The sequence below is a fragment of the Periplaneta americana genome, chromosome 16 (genome assembly GCF_040183065.1).
Source record: "Periplaneta americana isolate PAMFEO1 chromosome 16, P.americana_PAMFEO1_priV1, whole genome shotgun sequence".
In the NCBI taxonomy this organism is placed as follows: Eukaryota; Metazoa; Arthropoda; class Insecta; order Blattodea; family Blattidae; genus Periplaneta; species Periplaneta americana.
This window is the reverse complement of record NC_091132.1, coordinates 60,122,924-60,141,331: the sequence shown is the minus strand read 5'-3', so window position 1 is coordinate 60,141,331 and position 18,408 is coordinate 60,122,924. Positions and strand designations below refer to the sequence as shown.

At 33.8% G+C, this 18,408-nt stretch overlaps 1 protein-coding gene across 3 annotated transcripts in view; it reads right to left on the bottom strand.

The window, feature by feature from the left end:
* Positions 1-888: 888 nt before the first annotated feature.
* LOC138716353 (sialin-like) overlaps positions 889-18,408 on the bottom strand; it is a 38,450-nt gene continuing 20,930 nt past the window's right edge. For all 3 annotated transcript variants that reach the window (XM_069849345.1, XM_069849347.1, XM_069849346.1), the window contains exons 4-10: positions 17,790-17,874; positions 14,672-14,892; positions 12,119-12,265; positions 11,898-12,030; positions 10,313-10,468; positions 8,428-8,513; positions 889-4,359 (exon numbers count right to left, since the gene is read on the bottom strand). In XM_069849345.1, coding sequence (XP_069705446.1) covers positions 4,153-4,359; positions 8,428-8,513; positions 10,313-10,468; positions 11,898-12,030; positions 12,119-12,265; positions 14,672-14,892; positions 17,790-17,874 — 1,035 coding nt within the window. In that variant the 3' untranslated portion in view covers positions 889-4,152. The remainder of the gene's footprint in view (positions 4,360-8,427; positions 8,514-10,312; positions 10,469-11,897; positions 12,031-12,118; positions 12,266-14,671; positions 14,893-17,789; positions 17,875-18,408) is intronic.

Sequence of the window (18,408 nt, the reverse complement as noted above, 5' to 3'; positions counted from 1 at the left end):
AGAGTGGGTGAAGAAAGAATGATGCTGAAACTGATCAGGAAGAGAAAAAGGAATTGGCTGGGACACTGGCTGAGAAGAAACTGCGTACTGAAGGATGCACTGGAAGGAATGGTGAACGGGAGAAGAGTTCGGGGCAGAAGAAGATATCAGATGATAGCGTTAGTTAGTAGTGAGGTTTAAAAAGGGCGCGTCAGCTACTATGGCTATTTGCGTCCGTATCAGATACAGACGATATTAAGATACATGAAACGTATGAGGAGACTAAGAGGAAGGTAAAAAATAGGAAAGATAGGAGAATGCAGGGTTTGCAGTGTGAAAACTTGCCGTTGGGCAAAAAATCATTAATGAATTAATGATTTCCCTCAATTCCGCCAGATGACTCCTGCTATGATAATACCTCGAAATACGTCCTCCAGAGTATCTCGACACATTTTCCAGATTTGTTCTGCAGGAAAAATAAACAGATGTATTTAGGCTTTTCGCCGACTCTTTAATTAAAAGACACAGTTTAGAAATTCGTTATATCGATGGCCCAGAACCAGACTGTTTCAAGTCCATTTCACTATTTTTTTTTTCAGGAGAGCTATTTTAAGCTCCTGACATTCAAAGCTTCATGAAACAATTTGAAATAGCTTCATAGCAACCTTATGCAGAGGAATATTTATAATTTTGTTCGATTAATATATGCAAACAAGAACTGAAACACAATGAAACACAGATTTATTTCTTATAAAATGTTGGACTTAGAACAGTCTGGTTCTCAGCCATCGATATGCAGTCCTTGTTTTCTAGAGGAAAAGGTGGTGGAATTGTGTAACATGTTTTGAAATGGACGGGGAGATGATCAGTGCTCACTGCACTGAGATTTCAAGGCCAGAAAAAATCGTGTTAAAAATAAACCCGTATTTATTTCACATCTTAATGCATCAGTCAGAAGAAATACAAATTATATCCATGTTAGTGTTAACTGACTCAATTTGAGTTAACAAAATAAATAACAAATTGGTTTGTAACAAAAGTGTTTACTAAACTACATAGATATCCAAAGTATTAGAGGATTTCCCACAGCATAGCCAATTCTTCAGTATTTTATCCTTTCCTTTTACGCTCTTTCCCAGTGACGTCTGTTGCAGCATGACGGCCTAAGCAACCAAGATTCAACACAAGAAGGCCCAACAATTCTAATAGGAAGCAAGTTCTTCATGACTTTTACTGACATGAATGATCTGAATGGAAAGACAATGCAATTGAGTTGGAAGAAGTCTCACAATATATTATTTACTTACTTACTTACTTACAAATGGCTTTTAAGGAACCCGAAGGTTCATTGCCGCCCTCACATAAGCCTGCTATCGGTCCCTATCCTGTGCAAGATTAATCCAGTCTCTATCATCATATCCCACCTCCCTCAAATCCATTTTAATATTATCCTCCCATCTACGTCTCGGCCTCCCTAAAGGTCTTTTCCCCTCCGGTCTCCCAACTAACACTCTATATGCATTTCTGGATTCGCCCATACGTGCTACATGCCCTGCCCATCTCAAACGTCTGGATTTAATGTTCCTAATTATGTCAGATGAAGAATACAATGCGTGCAGTTCTGCGTTGTGTAACTTTCTCCATTCTCCTGTAACTTCATCCCGCTTAGCCCCAAATATTTTCCTAAGCACCTTATTCTCAAACACCCTTAACCTATGTTCCTCTCTCAGAGTGAGAGTCCAAGTTTCACAACCATACAGAAGACCATTGGCGGCGCAAAATTAGATTATTTCTCGGTTCCGTAATGAAAAATATAATACAAATTTTCCGGAACAACGTTCCTCCCGCCAGAATGAAAAAACTAGTTATTTTTATAAACAATCTACACATCGTTCTCTCATATAAAATGCATCTGGAGTAACTTTCTATTGAAAACAAAATAACTTCACATACCGGTACTATAACTTTAAAGAGAGTGGGTAGTGATTAGGGGTAAAAATTCGATTTTTTATTTTGTTAAAAAGTACAAAACAAGTCTTTAAAACAATATATAATATGGGGGCATCTTACAGATAAGCTGTTTAAATGGCCTCTTTAAATTTGGCGGCGCATGTAATTCATACACCTTTTTTATTTTTAAATGAACTTTTCCGTAATTTAATATTTTTCAAAATTAAGTATATTTTTCTCTTAAACTACTGAACCTATTTACATGAAAATTTTACAGTATTATCTGCAACTTATGTTCTACAAAGCGGACCTACGGGTTTGTGAATATCACACACAGAATATGAGAAAAAAAAATGTAAATATATACGTTGAAAAATGGTGAAAATTGTTCATCAAAGTTCAATATTTTTTTCTGTTTCACTAAGGGTGAAATATTTATATGAATGTTGCTTTAGAATTTATAATATACATTCCTTGATAACTTAAAAAATACAAGGTATATTAGTGAAGATTGTAGTTAGTAATGTGCACTTTAAAACTGTGGTACATTTAACAAAGTGGGAAAACAAGTTATCAGTTAGGACCTTCTTTTGTACTTGGATAAGAAACTACAGTAGAATTCCTCGTATCCGGCAACTGTGGGACAAATTTAGTGCCGGATAACTGATTTTTGCCGGATAATTGGAAAGTACGTTTATAGATTATGTAAAGATATACTGTACTGCACAAACATCTTTTTCCATATTGAAATTTAGTAATTTTCGTATAGATATTTAAAAATAAAGTTTTGAAATACGTAGACTACAATGTTTATTTTTAGTACTGAATACGGTAAAGTACATTCATCAGTTCATAATTTAATGGGTTATTTATGAAAGGGCCTAAATCGCTAATTTTGTGAAAATGAGTTTGTAATGTAATAACTGCTCTTTGGGTGTAGATACATCTATTTAGATATGAAGAGGACTAAGTTTCACATTCTAATGCTTAGTAGAATTTTTGATACAATTTTTATTTCAGCCTTAATTTCAAAATTTCGGCCTGTAAGCCGTTTTTCTTAAATTGCTAACTTAGTATTCAAGACTTAGGTCCTTTCATAAATAACCCATTCAATTATTGTAATACAGTAATACATAATAGCGTAAAAAATACTAAAAGTTTTCCGTAACCTTATGACAATTTTAAATGGCGGCCATGTGACGTGAAGAGCAGTGTAGCCAACGTCGCAATTATGAAGATGAAGTAGCGCTCGATGATTTGAACCTCTTTAACATATCTCTTATGTCTGCTTGTTTATAGTGTATATACTATCTATTACTCGGATGAAACTTTTTCGCTCTACAGCGTAATAGAGAATTTCACATTTTCCTATTTAGACTCATCCAACACCCTTTCGAAACGGGCGAGTTCAAGTGATAAATTTAAAGATATCGTCTCTGCGCATTGTTTGCAAGGCCCAAGTGTCAGCTTACCGATGCTACCCGATCTACTCCAGGGGCATAACGGGATTTTCTGTATGTGTTTTCATGCGTGAACAATGCAAAGAGTAAACACAATATGCGGCATGTGCGATTACGAAAACCACTCACATCTTCGTCTGACTTTTCCCTTTCGCATGAATGCCTTTTTTTTTTTTGGTCTAGCCAAAACTGCTGTTGTTTTGGTATTGCTGGTTATTTGGGTTCCGGATACGAGGGATTTTACTGTAATTAGTTGTCTTTTATACCACTGAATTCAGAGACGATTTATTGTATAACTATGGAAATTTTTGTTCCACTCTGAGCATTAAACACTTAGAAATATTAAACTAAACATTTGTATCGAAATTCTTTAATCGCTTTCCTTAAAGTGCATTCAGTTGGGTGATGTAGCGCTGTGAAGGCTCTACTACTCAGATCCAGACTAGGTATTGTCATTTTTTCTTAAATTCCTTTTCGTAATGGTTTCAGAATACTCAGATATTTTACGCATTCTCTACACTGATATTACTATCACTGCATCCAGTCCTACAGATATGATGCCGGAGCCGAAGATCAATTTGCCATCTTCATTTTATGCGCGGATCTGTAACGGCTTGATCAATGGAGCCGTGGTGGAATGAAATTTCCCCACGAAAATATGCCCCAAAACCATTTTCGTTTTCCACAGCCGCCTGGAAGTTTCAACTCTTGGACTAACGGTGCGTCTTCATATTTTCATATTGTCTTTTTTCTTCTGTTATTTTTACAATCTAATATCTATTTGATCATTGCTGTCTTCTGTCTTTCTTTCTTCGTTATTTTGATCATTTGCATGATTGTGATTGGTCGATTCTTGACAAGAATTCCATTTCTGGAGTTTAGACGTCGAAAAAAATAGATGGATCACTCCGGGTAATGCGGTCAGCGACGCTACAATGATGAAAATTAAATTCCATTGGCCAATCGTTTGCTGCAAACAAAAGTTTTGTTGTAAGAAATTGCACTTTAACAGTTCTATGTTCACCTGCTTTCACCACAGTCTAGTATATACAGTCACGAAGCTTGAGTTGTGAGGGTACTAGAAACAATACTGTGCAGGTACTATTTCGCATTGTTTGTAATGAGGCGATAGTAGCGATCCTAGTGGTTAGCAATTATCTATGGATGCATATTTACTACGTATTGAGCTTCGTGACTGTATATACTAGACTGTGCTTTCACTGTAATCAAATATGAAAGCGTTATTTAAATAATGGTACACCTCCATTTACTTTGATTTTGAGATATGGAATATCAAAGTTAAATGTGTACAGAAAATTCAGGATATGAAATATTATAAAAATAATAGTTCATGTCTTTTTGTCAGAGAGTAAGCTTTCTTTCTACTCTTGGGGTTTATGAATATCGTGTGGGACATTTCTAATAAAGGAGCAACAATGGAGCTATATCACTATTAAAATAAAAAATTTCAACGTAACATTGATAAATCCAAGGAAACTCTTTGAAGGTGTACCAGAATAATGTTTTTATGCTCGACCATGCCGAAATGTAGTAATTATACCCTTGGTAGTAGCCCTTCAATGCACCTCATTAAAGTACACCTATTCATTAAAGTTCAGGTGTTCAGCCAATGACAAGTCACCTTTGTACCGTTATAAAATCGCAAGTATCGATTATTCTCGGATATGCAATCGAAAGACAATTAGCGAAAAGTCACGGAGGCTTGAAAACCAATACTGTCGCAGAAGGTTATGTTCTGTTACTATAATAATTAGCGTTAATTGTAAATAATATTCAAATAAATTCAATTTGTCATCTCGTTTTTCAATTATAAATCAATTTCCAGGTTATATCAGACTAATGTTCATTTTATTCTCTATCAAGGTCAATGACATTCGGCCTCGGAAAAAATCAATAATTTCGCGTCTGCGCACATCTCACAATTCAGGTCAGTTCGCACATAACCATAACATGACCTAATTTTGAATAATTTCAAGTTAGAAATATGGTCGAGCATAACAAGTCGTATGAAACTTGCCTATAATGGTAATTAAGACGTTCGTATGAAAATGATGAAACTCGCTTACGCTCGTTTCATAAACAAACATACTTGCGTCCTAATTACTACCATTATAGGCTCGTTGCATAATGTACTAATATGGTATGCCATTTACCTTCAGATATTTGATAATTTGGATCAAGAGCTTGATCACTGATACAGCGGGAAAGGCATGGAGAGCGTTACACTTTGTGATGAGGGTACTAAGAAAAGGTTCTGATAAATCCAAAGAGATTGCATATAAATCACTAGTACGTCCAGTAATGGAATATGGTGCTGCATGTTGGGATCCTTACAGATTAGAACATATTAAGACACTGGAAAAGATTAAAAAACGGGCTCTTAAGTGCTGTCGGAAAAATTCACCATTAAAATGGGACACACTCACGGACAGGAGAACGCGAATTCGATTATGCGCACTGTTCAAAACATACAGAGGTGAGCCTGCCTGGAGAGAAATAAAAAATAGGTTGCAGCCGCCAAATTACTCTTCAAGGAACGACCACTCATATAAATTGAGGGAAAGAAGGCAGAGGACGGACACTGGAAAGTTTTCTTTTCTCAATCGTACTATCAGGGACTGGAATGCTTTACCTGCAGACTTACTAAAGGCTTTACCAACAACCAAAAATGCATTTAATAGACGGTAATTATACACAGTATTTAAAGGGTGTAAATGATATGTTGTTATTGAAGTGTTGTATCAGTGAAGAATTATGTTGTGTCAGTGAAGTGTGTTGTATCAGTGAAGAAGTATGTCGTATCAGTGAAGTGTGCTGTGTAAGTGAAACGTGTTCCTGTCAGTGAAGCTTTATAGTTTATAGTGGCAGTGCAAAGAATTTGAACAGTGAAATGTTTTTGAAGTGTTAGTGACATCAAGATAGAATCAGTGAAATGTGTCGTAGTTCCAGTGCAGTGAGTGAGTTGACAGCGAAATGAGTGTAATGTTGAAAGGTACTTGTGCAGATATGAACATATACTCGTGGGTTTTAGTTCGATCTTAGTTTTAAGATACAAATTAGAATATTTCAAATGTTATTTTAAGGGATCGTTTCATTTAATTTAGTATATTCCCTGTTGTTGTTGTTGTTATTATTAGTATTAATTATTAGTATTATTATTAATTGTATTTTTAATTAATAAGTTTATTATTGTCATTATTGAGTGTAATTAGTTACCACTGCCACCGGGTATATACCCATTGCAGTGTGAATAAATATATACATACATAAGTAGGGTCGCCAACTTTTTTTGAAGAAAATACGGAAGACTAAGGAATAGACAAAATTTCACGTAGAAAATAGACAAATTATTCGGTTCAATTTCTTCACTTCGGCAGCTAGGCTTAAATTAAGAGTATTTTGAGACAGATTTTGTCTCGCGTAATAGCTGAAGTAGACTGCAATTTTCAGCTCTGACTTGATTAAATGTGTCGTGCTGATGTTTCGAACATCTGTCCAATTATGAAATGAAACACCCTCTTTATACGAGCATTACCAATTGGTATGCTTAGAACAAAACTAGCCAGTTTTTTCAAATTTATAAAATTTAACACGTTTTGATTTTAGACAGATGAGCACTAAAGCCCTTTTCTGACAAGCATTACTTTCTAAAAAGAGTGCCCATTTTAACGCATTTCTTGAAGAACAAAATTCATCATATAACCAATCATTCACGGTAAAATCAAATGTTCAAAATAAAAATTTTTACATTATGCAAAAATAAGTGAGAAAAATGCTCGAAGAGAAGAATAATACGGGAACCGGGAGACAGTTAAAATTAGGGGCAAATACGGAGGGTTCTCAACCCTAATCATAAGAGTCACTCAGAATCTCTTCAGGATCACTCATTTTGGCTTAATATGGAACACAATTGAATTATGCCACTATTAAATAATTTTCTTGTAGGATTATCTAAGACGCCTGCATTATGGTGCACTCTGTTGGCAGTATAAGGAAGTTAGATTTGAACCACTTTGATAATAAAAAGAACGGACATTTGTGATATTGAAAGTGTAGTTAACTCCAATTTGACAAAAAGTGGAGTTGTACCACTATTAAAATAACCCCTTAATATTATCTAAATATATTAATTTTCTTAGGATCTTAAAAATATTAACACATTCAGTAGGCGGTAAAATTTTCTGTGATAATATTCATACTACACAAAACGAGACATTAAAGAGAAAAAAAAAAAGAAAAATATAGCTGAAATAAAGAGATTCGCAAGTCTCTTACATCTGTAAAAGTAATTACAAGCTATCTTTCAAACCGGTAATTGAAATATTTTCTATAAAGAAGCAATTTGCTGCTGTGAAACAAAATTATTATAATTTAATATTAAATTTGTTTTTGTTTACAATCAATTGAAGACCTGAATTGACAAACATTCTAAGTCCATTGAAGTAAATTGTTCAGGAGAGCAAGAAAACTACATAGGCTTGCATTATTATTGATGTAAATATTTGCATGATTCAAAACAGGCTTAGAGACGGATATGGGATATTCTTTATTACAAAATGGCAATCTGTGCAAAACAACATAACTTATGTCAAGTAAAAAGTCAAATCCTGTCAATTTTGGACTTGAGATGTCTGTCAATTTAATGTTTAAGCTTCAATTTTTAACTCGTTTTTTTTTTCATTTTCAATCCATACTTGTCAACTTCTAGAAATATTTAAATTCTGATACCATGCTCATTCTTCCAGCTCTTTAATTTCATACAACTTAATTTTGTTAAATGCCAATGAACACTGAAAGAAGAGCACTTACCAGTAGAAAGACAATAAAATAAAATACATATATATTCACAGACCAACAACCACATGTTACTATAACCTCATTTAAACGGAATGATATAGAATTCGAACATTATTCTGGTGTAAGTAAATATAAAATAATTGAAATGTATAAAAAAACTAGAAGATAAAATTTAATATCAAGTGAAAAAATTGTCATCTGATGGATTCAATATACTTACATTTTTGTATGTTAATTCACTAACAAGAATAGGTGAAAGGAACGCAGGCGTAAAACAAACCATTCCAGAAATTCCCATCAAAATACCTGTGGAAGAAAATCAAACGATTAATATTACGTTGTATTTTTATATGATCTATTAAGGATAGAACGAGTTCTCAGAACCTATCAGTGTTGTAGTATTAAGTGTTAACTGACTTTGTGTAGGAACATACAAGTAGAAACATTTATTACATTTCGTTTTCAAAACTCATAGTTATGTAAGTATCATAGTTGTTACATTCTATAGTCGAATTATACAGGGCTTCTATTATATGTACTGACCGCTGCGCGATGTTTTGCTTCTCGGCGACTGAGCATGTCGCAGCCCGCCGCACTCGTACGTTAACCCCGCTACTTAAAAGTGTACAAAATTCATACCGTATAGAAGATGGTGGAAATGGCGTCCTCCCTCGGCTAAACAGGCATTGTGTCGGGAAAACACATTCTGATCGACATGATTAAATTCGGTCACTGTAATGTTTCTGATTTAATTTGTCTTTACCGCTGTATACGATATTTAACCTCACAGTAATTAAAATGCTCAATTTAAGAACAATGAAGAGAAGAGAAAGTGTGTTCTTCTCTTAAAAAATTAGACCGATTTTTCATCTTGCGTAAGCAGCACACCAAAATTCAACTGTCTAATCATGCAGAGGGATTTCTTGTACACGATGTAAATTATTTTTCAGAACACCAATAGCGAGTGTTTTTATTGTTTACATGATCAGTCAGGTGGAATTACGCCTCGTCTTAGGCCGTGTCTCAAAGCTGCATTTTCAGCTGAAGTGAACTCGATTGTTGACTAAATAGCCGGATGTGACATCAGAAGTTACGATCCAAAGCTACGTAGTGAATAGCAATCAAGTCCGTAGTAGCTAGTAAACGAAAATGCTTGCTTGATTGTTGACTTGTTCACTAAACAAACATGGATACCTCATCAGCAATTGGGGTTATGACATCTAAAGATGCTTTGGAAGTGAAATAATGAAAAATATAATGTAGATAAAACGTTAACTTTCAATATTGGAATTGTTAATATTTTCTTTACGATGTTTTAAATATTGTAATATATTAGGTCCTTATCCTTTCCACAGAACTCGTAATGAAACAGCATTAGGACACTGCCCTCTTAATTCAGTGCTATCATCAGTGATATCATGGATTTTTAGAAAAATAGTCTGTGAAGAAGGCCATGATTCAAGCATACTACAGTCACTGTAAAGCATACATGTTCAAAGCTCTCTAGTGTGTAGTTTACAAGTCACCTAGTTGCTAGTCACTAGTGTGTAGCATGGACTTGAGCTTTGAGACACGGCCTTAAATGAACATGAGCTGAGAATCGATTGAATCTCAGTTACTGATGAAAAAAAAAAACACTCACATTTTCTACTCTTCTTAGTTTTTAAATTGAGCATTTTAATTATTGTGGGGTTAAATATCGTATATACCGGTAGAACAAATATCAGAAACATTACATTGGCCGAACTTAACCGTGTGAAGAGTTTATCATTAAACTTTAGTAAACCTATTTTTCTTTCCTATATATTAGGAATCCATCCCTGTAAAGTCGATGGAATGAATACAGTTGACATATGAACATGATCCAAGAAAAGAAATCGCTCACTTTGCCCGGCACGTTAAACATGAAAACAGGCGGCCTTCACATCTTTTATAGGAGTAGAGGTAGTCGTTGGTATGTACGTGGCCTGCTTGGAAGAATTTTTAAATTGGCGTTTTGTTTATACGACGGTTCACAACCAGTCACTATGCCTATAGTCTTTATTTTCCACAGTTAAATTACACTTAGTAATAGATTTTTGCTACATATAATTAAATCTACTTACTTGCAAAGTTAGGACTAAGGTCAACAAAGCTCGCAAATGGGCCTGAGGATGATGCTCCATTGGTAATGGTTGCAGCTGTAATACAGACTATAGCAGCTATGGAATCACAACCTGATAGGGCTATCCCATAAATAAAAATTCCTTGAACGATGCAACCTACAAAACAAAACAGCCATAATGAGTACCAGTGACTATTGTTCAGACAAAATTATTAAGATATATTCCTGTAAGGGTCGTAATTCAACCTGTACTAAATATAAGGGATATAAATTTGTATATGACGACTGACGCCGTCTTCCGTCAGGGACATAACCATAATATGAATATTCAAAATCTATAATCAATGGGACTTGTGAATGTAATATTTAAAGAATAAGATATAATATTAATATTTTTGGGATCCCAGATGATGATTCTGGCAGGACAATATTAATTTTGACAACTTTATATATATATATATATATATATATATATATATATATATATATATATATATATATATATGTGTGTGTGTGTGTGTGTGTGTGTGTGTGTGTACAGAGTGAATAAAAAGTATGGAACAATGCTTATAACTTACTTATTTCTAATTTTATGAAGAAACTATTTATACAAAAGTTGTAGGGTGTCAGAGAAGGAATATTTTGAACATGTTTTCAAATACTCAAATACTATGCTTTTCATTTATAAAGAGTGTGCCAATGAGTCTGTTTTTTTTTTTCAAATGGCAACATGTACTTATTTCGTCAATTTTGGATTCTTCAGGTCTCAGTACATACAAAATCATATATTTTTTTTACCGTTTACAAATTACTGTTTTGTAAAAATTACCTCCTTTGATGACAATATAAGTGTAATGAACAAAGGGAAATTTTAATGCTTCGGTACATCAATTTGAGGAGGCTTTGGATTAAACAATTGCAAACAAAAGCTAGTAGAAACATGTGAATAAAGCTAAGAAAAAACAACTGAATAACAATGGTTATTTGATTCCATTATCATCTTGAAAGTAATTAATCATTGGCAATCTTACAGAAAGATAAAGAATTGAAATACTAATGATAATCGGCTATGGTGATAGAAGGGGGATCCAAGAAGAGGTCTGTGTCATATTTAATGAAATGCTACCAGAAAGGAATATTACTGATTCTACGGTATCTAAAATTTTAAATACTTGGATATAAATCACAAACAAAATGTTTGCAGCATTAAAATACGTCAATACTTTATATTTATTTGTTGTTTATTGGTAATAAAAGATGTAATCTAGTAACAGCAGGTACATACAGAATATGCCATTTGTGTTTGAGAAGAAAATAAATAAAAATTATTTATTTGCATTACATTACCATGCAATTATTATACGATTCTTTTTCATTTGGTAGTAATTGTACATTTTAACCGAAAAGAATAACATTCTGAAAATTCAGTGAACATATTATGCTTTGTAAGAAGATAAAGCAGGAATGAAGTGAGAGCTGCATAGCATAGAGGATTAAACATGTAGTATGGTAATACTAATATTTTAATTCTCTATACATGGCGTTTCTTATTAAAAAGGATGAAACACAATTTGGATATAACTTACATACGAACGTAGCGATTTTTCGAACACGTGTATGTGATACAGAGCACCTCTTCAGCAGGCAATCGGCCAGAAGTGAAAATGTATATGAAAATATCACTCGACAGATGTATGGTACTCCAGATAGAACACCTGTCTAAATATAAAGAAATAAAATTATGAATATCAACGCAACAATAATGAATAAGATAACACTGCCAAATGCATCGCTTATAGTACCTTACCATAAAGATGTTCCAGCCGTGAATAACCTTGAAGTATGTAGGTGCTTGTGTCATTAATGTGTTCAAACCCCACATATCACCCCACAGAGCAAAGACATTGATCCAGAAGGGCAGCGATTTTAAAATGTCCTTCCATGGTGTGGGTGGCTACGAAAAAAAAAATCTTTGTTAACTTCTGCAACAACATTTTAACAATGATTGCAACGGAATAGATCATAATAAACTATGAAATTAGAAAAAATGATATGTGGTGTAATGAAGTCGAAACATTTTGTAGCAGAAAATTTATCTCTTGGCTGAATAGCAATTATACAGTACTTCTCCCTTCCTCTACAGGCAATGTTTATATCGCCTACCAGACATTATGGAACGAAGTATAGTGGTGAGAGTGTTCAAACCAAAACATCTATAGTGAAGATCACGTAAGAGTAGTTCCTAAAAGTCTAATTGGGCCATATCTTCAGTGTTGCTAACTAATACCGGTACCAGATATCACCAAAGAGGATAAAATCACAATGCTACGTACTGAAATAATAATAATAATAATAATAATAATAATAATAATAATAATAATAATAATAATAATAATAATATAGTGTTAACAATAACAATGTCTTGCTTATTTACCACATCTCATCTTTATGTTGCGAGGTGTTTCCTAAATGGTTCAATAATTTATTTATAAAATAATATATTTTCCTTCTGGACTTCTCGCTTATTATGTTGGTAATTAGGATTAGTATGATCTAATATTACAATTTATTTTGTCAGGCAACATGAAATTTATTGCTTTGACTAAAGAATTTACGATTCATGATACCTAACCTAAAAATGTATTTACGTAGACTACTTGCATTTTCATCAGTTCGCTTTACTGTAAACCGAAATTATTGCTGCCAATATAACTGTTAGAAAATAACTGCTAGTGGTAGTATTTGTCAGTACCCGAAATTCGAAACGAAGTTGGTAAAAGATAATTCAACCTGAGAGCTAGAAAATCACTATAATCCACTAGCATATTTAGTAATAGTGGAAAAATGGTTAGGTTTCACCCTTAGGGTATTAAGTAAGCTGATCCGGACTATAAGTAGGTTCCTATACATAAGCACGCAGAATTTGTTAAACTGACGATATGATTATGAATATCTACGAACAGTTCGTACTTCATCAATGGAGTTATTCCTCGTGAATAGTGCCATAAACCCATTGATGGGCTAAGTGGACCCCTGGGAATCTGCGGACCACCAACAGGGAATCATTCTTGTAAAGGATTAGCATTTCCAGGAATTATAACAGAGAAATAGCAGCCAGCGTGTTTTTCCCGCTCTCTATTAGACAAGGAAAAATACAAGGGCAGTAAGGACATCAAACAACTTCCTGCTATGTAGTATATACAAGAAGCAGAACTTTTAAAATCACGTCACATTTATTTTTGTCAGTTAGACGTATTCAAATTGCCATCGTGACTTGGTAGCTTAGCATTTTTTTAATTGTTTGTTGTCTTTGCTGATGTATTTTGCAATGCCTTCCCATTGGATCACCACGACTCCTGTCCTCGTAAGACAACACACGACAAAGGACAAAATAATATCCTTAGCATGATCAGAACCTACGAACACAACTTTCATTCACCTATAAATCTGCACAACATTATCCACGAGTAAAATGTTACGCGTTAGCCCGACGAATGTCAATGCATGTTAATTGATAATGTTTGCTCACTACTTAAACAGACTTGCTAGATGAAATCATTCTAATAAGCAATAATATATAATATATCAACTTGTTTCGACGCACAAACGTAATCGGTGGACAACCACCTCTGCAGCGTTTCTGTATAAAGTAGCAAGTCCTATTTTGTTAAAACGTCTGATCTGTGATTTTAAACTATTATTTCAAACACTTGAAAGAGCACATTCATATACACCATTGAAAATATAGTGCATACATTTTACCTTTCCACGCTCGCGAAGGAAGAGCTGAAGCGGCAGTGCACTGTCCATATACGAGCGTGGAAAGATAAAATGTATGCACTGTATAAGGTAATCTAAAGTCACTTCAAACTTTAAAACGTTGTAAACAGTGTTGAATTCAGACCTTTTTCTCCTCGTCTGAAAATTGCCCTCAGGTTTTAATTCACCAAGGTCTTTAGGATTTGAAAGTCACTAGCCTATATGGTACGGCTTCACTTCACAGTTCATCAATGGTTCATATTTCAAAAAAGATAACCCAAGGAATAACCGAGACTGTCACAGTAAACGGGTGTCGTAGAAAGAATGATGTTTGTTGAATAAGAGGACGAGAGACATAATTTCCAATATTTATAGAAACCAAATCTTATTGTTTACTTCCCAAAATAGTCATATTTTTTTAATTTCCGTACTTCAAATATAATAAAATTTATAACGGTTAAGTTTGATGAGACTTTTTATTGATTTCATATTTCAAATGCTCTCCTTTGACGAAAATGCGTTGTATAGATTTTATTTAATTTATCCTGTTAATCGTCTACTATAATTATTTATTTTATTCTAGTATAGTATTTAATTATACCTTTTTAAGTGCAAGAGTTGGCCCAAGCTCTTGTTCAATGTATTTTAATTCAGTATCGGAAATCCTAGGATGTTTTTGTGGTGTATCATAAACTACAAACCACCATACAATAAACCAAATTAATCCTAGAATTCCTGGTATATGAAACATCGCTTCCCAGCCAAGTTGGTTGATTGTTAAACCGCCAAGGGAGAAAACTACAGCCACGCCTATAGAATTACCTGGAACAAAGAACTGAATTATTATTTAGTATGTGATTACACATCCACATTTACTTACGATATACACACAACAATGTACAACTCATTATTTTATAACTTGAAAGAAATCGTGACAGAATTTACTAGCCTGTCTTTAGAAAGACAATTAATTGAACCCTGGACAAATGACAAAGGAAATGGCGCAATTTTATATGAACTATATTATATAACAACCCTTCTCAAGCTAATTACTAAGTAAAAGCATAATTGGAGGTAAAATGCTGAAATAATAAGTTTAAGGGACTTGTACAGTTTGTTTCATTGCTTAAGGTTTTCGAGTTAATAGTGAATTCTGAGATTTAATTAAACAAATTTGAAATCAGCGCGATGATTTCTATGAGAATCTGCAGTTCTAACAGACAAAAATTTGTCATTCTGCATACCGAAGTCCGCCAGACAAACAAGCTCATTTGTTTAACTCGCAGTAACTTGGAAACCAGTAAAGATTTTGAGTGGCAGCTACTTTTAAAAGAAATTTCCATTCTTTCCAAACATTTCTCTCGCTCTGACCGTTATCTAACGTGAAAAATAGAAAAGTTTGTCGCTTAACAACTTTTGAGGGTGACAATGTCTATTTTGAACGGGCCACTTCGAAGTTAGTAATTTTTCTCACCCCCCCCCCCCGCAAAAAAAAAGATTCCGAACTTTTTTCTATTTTTTCCTAAAAAAATTACAGCGCGATTGATTGACTATCGTAGGAGCTATGACATGATAATGTTTAACGGTGCGGCAAATAGCGTCATCGTCTGCTTGCTGCGAACAGCAACGAAATAATAAAAATGGCGGACGATTATATCCAGTATTTGAGCCTTAGGAAGTGCATAATGTCATTACCAGCGAATGATAAGACGCACACGTTTAAATGTAGCCGACTTGCAACGTGATTGGCTGCTGGAAATAAGAGCGACACGACTATAGTTCTGTGATAAGTAAACGACAGTTAAGCGTAATTTACATCAAGGCCACATTGAAGATAAAGCTTCGAGAGTGATATGCAGTAATTATAAACCTGTGTTAACGAGGATGATAAACAAGATACTATGAAAAGCATGCAAATATGCTACACTATCACGCATTTTTTTTACTCTCTATAATAATATTATTTTCATTCTTTTAGTATGGTTCATTGGACTATAGAATCTACTGAATTCCAGATAAAAAATACTAAGGTATACAAATATTTGATGTGAAATATATTACGGTGTTGTGATAAGACTACGTAACGTGATTTTGTCATGCTATTGCAGCGTGCGGACTCTCTACGTGCGTTTGGTACAGTCTGTTAATATGGAAATTACTAAATAAGTATTAGTTTCTATGAAGACAGGTATTGAATTCTATAAAGTAGTGCATTTTAAATAATACCTTGTTGATTATTAGTCCCATTTTTCCACACAAGAACGATGTGGAGGTAAATAAACTTCTGATAATTTTATGAAAATTGAGTTACGCAATCGTCTTAATGCTGCTGTCTGTGCATTGTGCAGAGTACATCACGCTACAGCACAGACTCCGATCTCTACGGTGACATGTGTGAACAAAAACACACAAATAGTGTTCCCACATTATCTACAAAGACTGAAAGTGTTATGGTAATTCGAGATATTACACTTATTAATTTAGAATCATTTAAGTGGAGGTAGCCACCGGCGTAGCTCAGTCGGCTAAGGCGCTTGCCTGCCGATTCGGAGTTGAGTTCGGGCGCTGGTTCGTTTCCCGCTTGGGCTGATTATCTGGTTGGGTTTTTTCCGAGGTTTTCCCCAACCACAAGGCAAATGTCAGATAATCTCTGGCGAATCCTCGGCTTCATCTCGCCAAATATCATCTCGCTATCACCAAACCCATCGACGCTAAATAACCTCGTAGTTGATACAGCGTCGTTAAATAACCAAGTAAAATAAAAAAAAATAAGTGGAGGTACACCTTTATGTATCAAAAAATTAAATGTATGAGTTTATTTTTTCTTTATAGAGACACTCCTCTTCTTCTTCTTCTTCTTCTTGTTCTTCTTCTTCTTCTTCTTCTTCTTCTTCTTCTTCTTCATCTGGTGAAACAATTTTTGAAATATTTCTAATAGTTTCCGAGATATGTCCTTCAACTTTCCCCATTCTCGCTTCACTGTCGTCACTCGACTTATAAATCGTTAAAATTCATATTTGTTTTCCCTGATAACTCAAAAAACATTTTTGAGATAATTTTATAAAATTTTGCACACTTGTGTGTTTTTCATATCTTCTCATCCTATACTGTGATCTTTCTTCTAGCATTTGCCATTTATATTTTAAAAAATAATGTGGGTTATGACAATGTTAAAATAAAGTATTCAATAAAAATAAGTGAAATATTTTAGTTCATAATTTTCATACAATTTTTTCAAACATTTTAAAATAACAATCATGTAGAGAGAGATATTTAAAGAAAAATAAATCGTCCGGTCTTATTTAAGGATGACCACGAGGATCCAGAAATTGATAGCAATAATATAATGAATTAAAGATGGATATTGTTGCAAAAATAGTTGATCACTAATTTGTTGAAAATATCAGGGAAATGCATAATGGTTGCACAATTTTCATCCAAAATTTTGGAAATGAATTATTCTTAATTAAACATAATTCTCCAAATATATTCAAAATGCAGAATAAAGCTGAAGGAATGTATTGGAATTGTGCCAATTTTCTTTTTCACCAGGGCGGAAAAAAAAGCTGAGATATGAATGTTTTAATCATACTTAATTTATACAATTGAAATGGTGCACCTCCCTCTTATAAAACAGTTAAGTAATTATAATAAAATTGAATTATTTTTAAATAATGTGAGTGTATTAAGACATGACTAATACAAATTCTGTAACTTACCATTGTATGAAGTTACAAAATTGCTGCGTTCTTTTGGAGGTACCCAGCTTGCTGTTAGATTGTGAAGAGAAGGCCAAGAGAGTCCCTGGATTAAAAAAAAAAACAGAACAAATATATGGTACCTGTATATATATTTTACACATTATACAGTAGGTTATTCTTATGCTATTCTGGTTTCATTTATAGCGTTTCAGTACTTGAACTATAATAATAATAATAATAATAATAATAATAATAATAATAATAATAATAATAATAATAATAATAATAATAATATAAACTGATGGAGATTCTGAATAAAATGGATCTGGATTGGAAAGAGAGGAGAAACAACCTTTATATGAAACAATGAGTCAAAGTCAGGATAGAAGAAATGTCAGAAGGAAGTGAAATAGGGAGAGAAGTACGACAAGATTGCTCTTTATCACCTAACTTGTCCAACATCTACTTGGAGGATTTAGTGAAGAACTGTTTCCAGGACATGGGAGGGGCGATAGTAAAAGGAATAAGAATAAGTGCATAAGATTTGCTGATGATATGTTGTTAGCAGAAGAGGAGACGATACTAAGGGGTATGCTACTGGAGATACACGACAACTGTGCGGAGTATAGAATGGAGA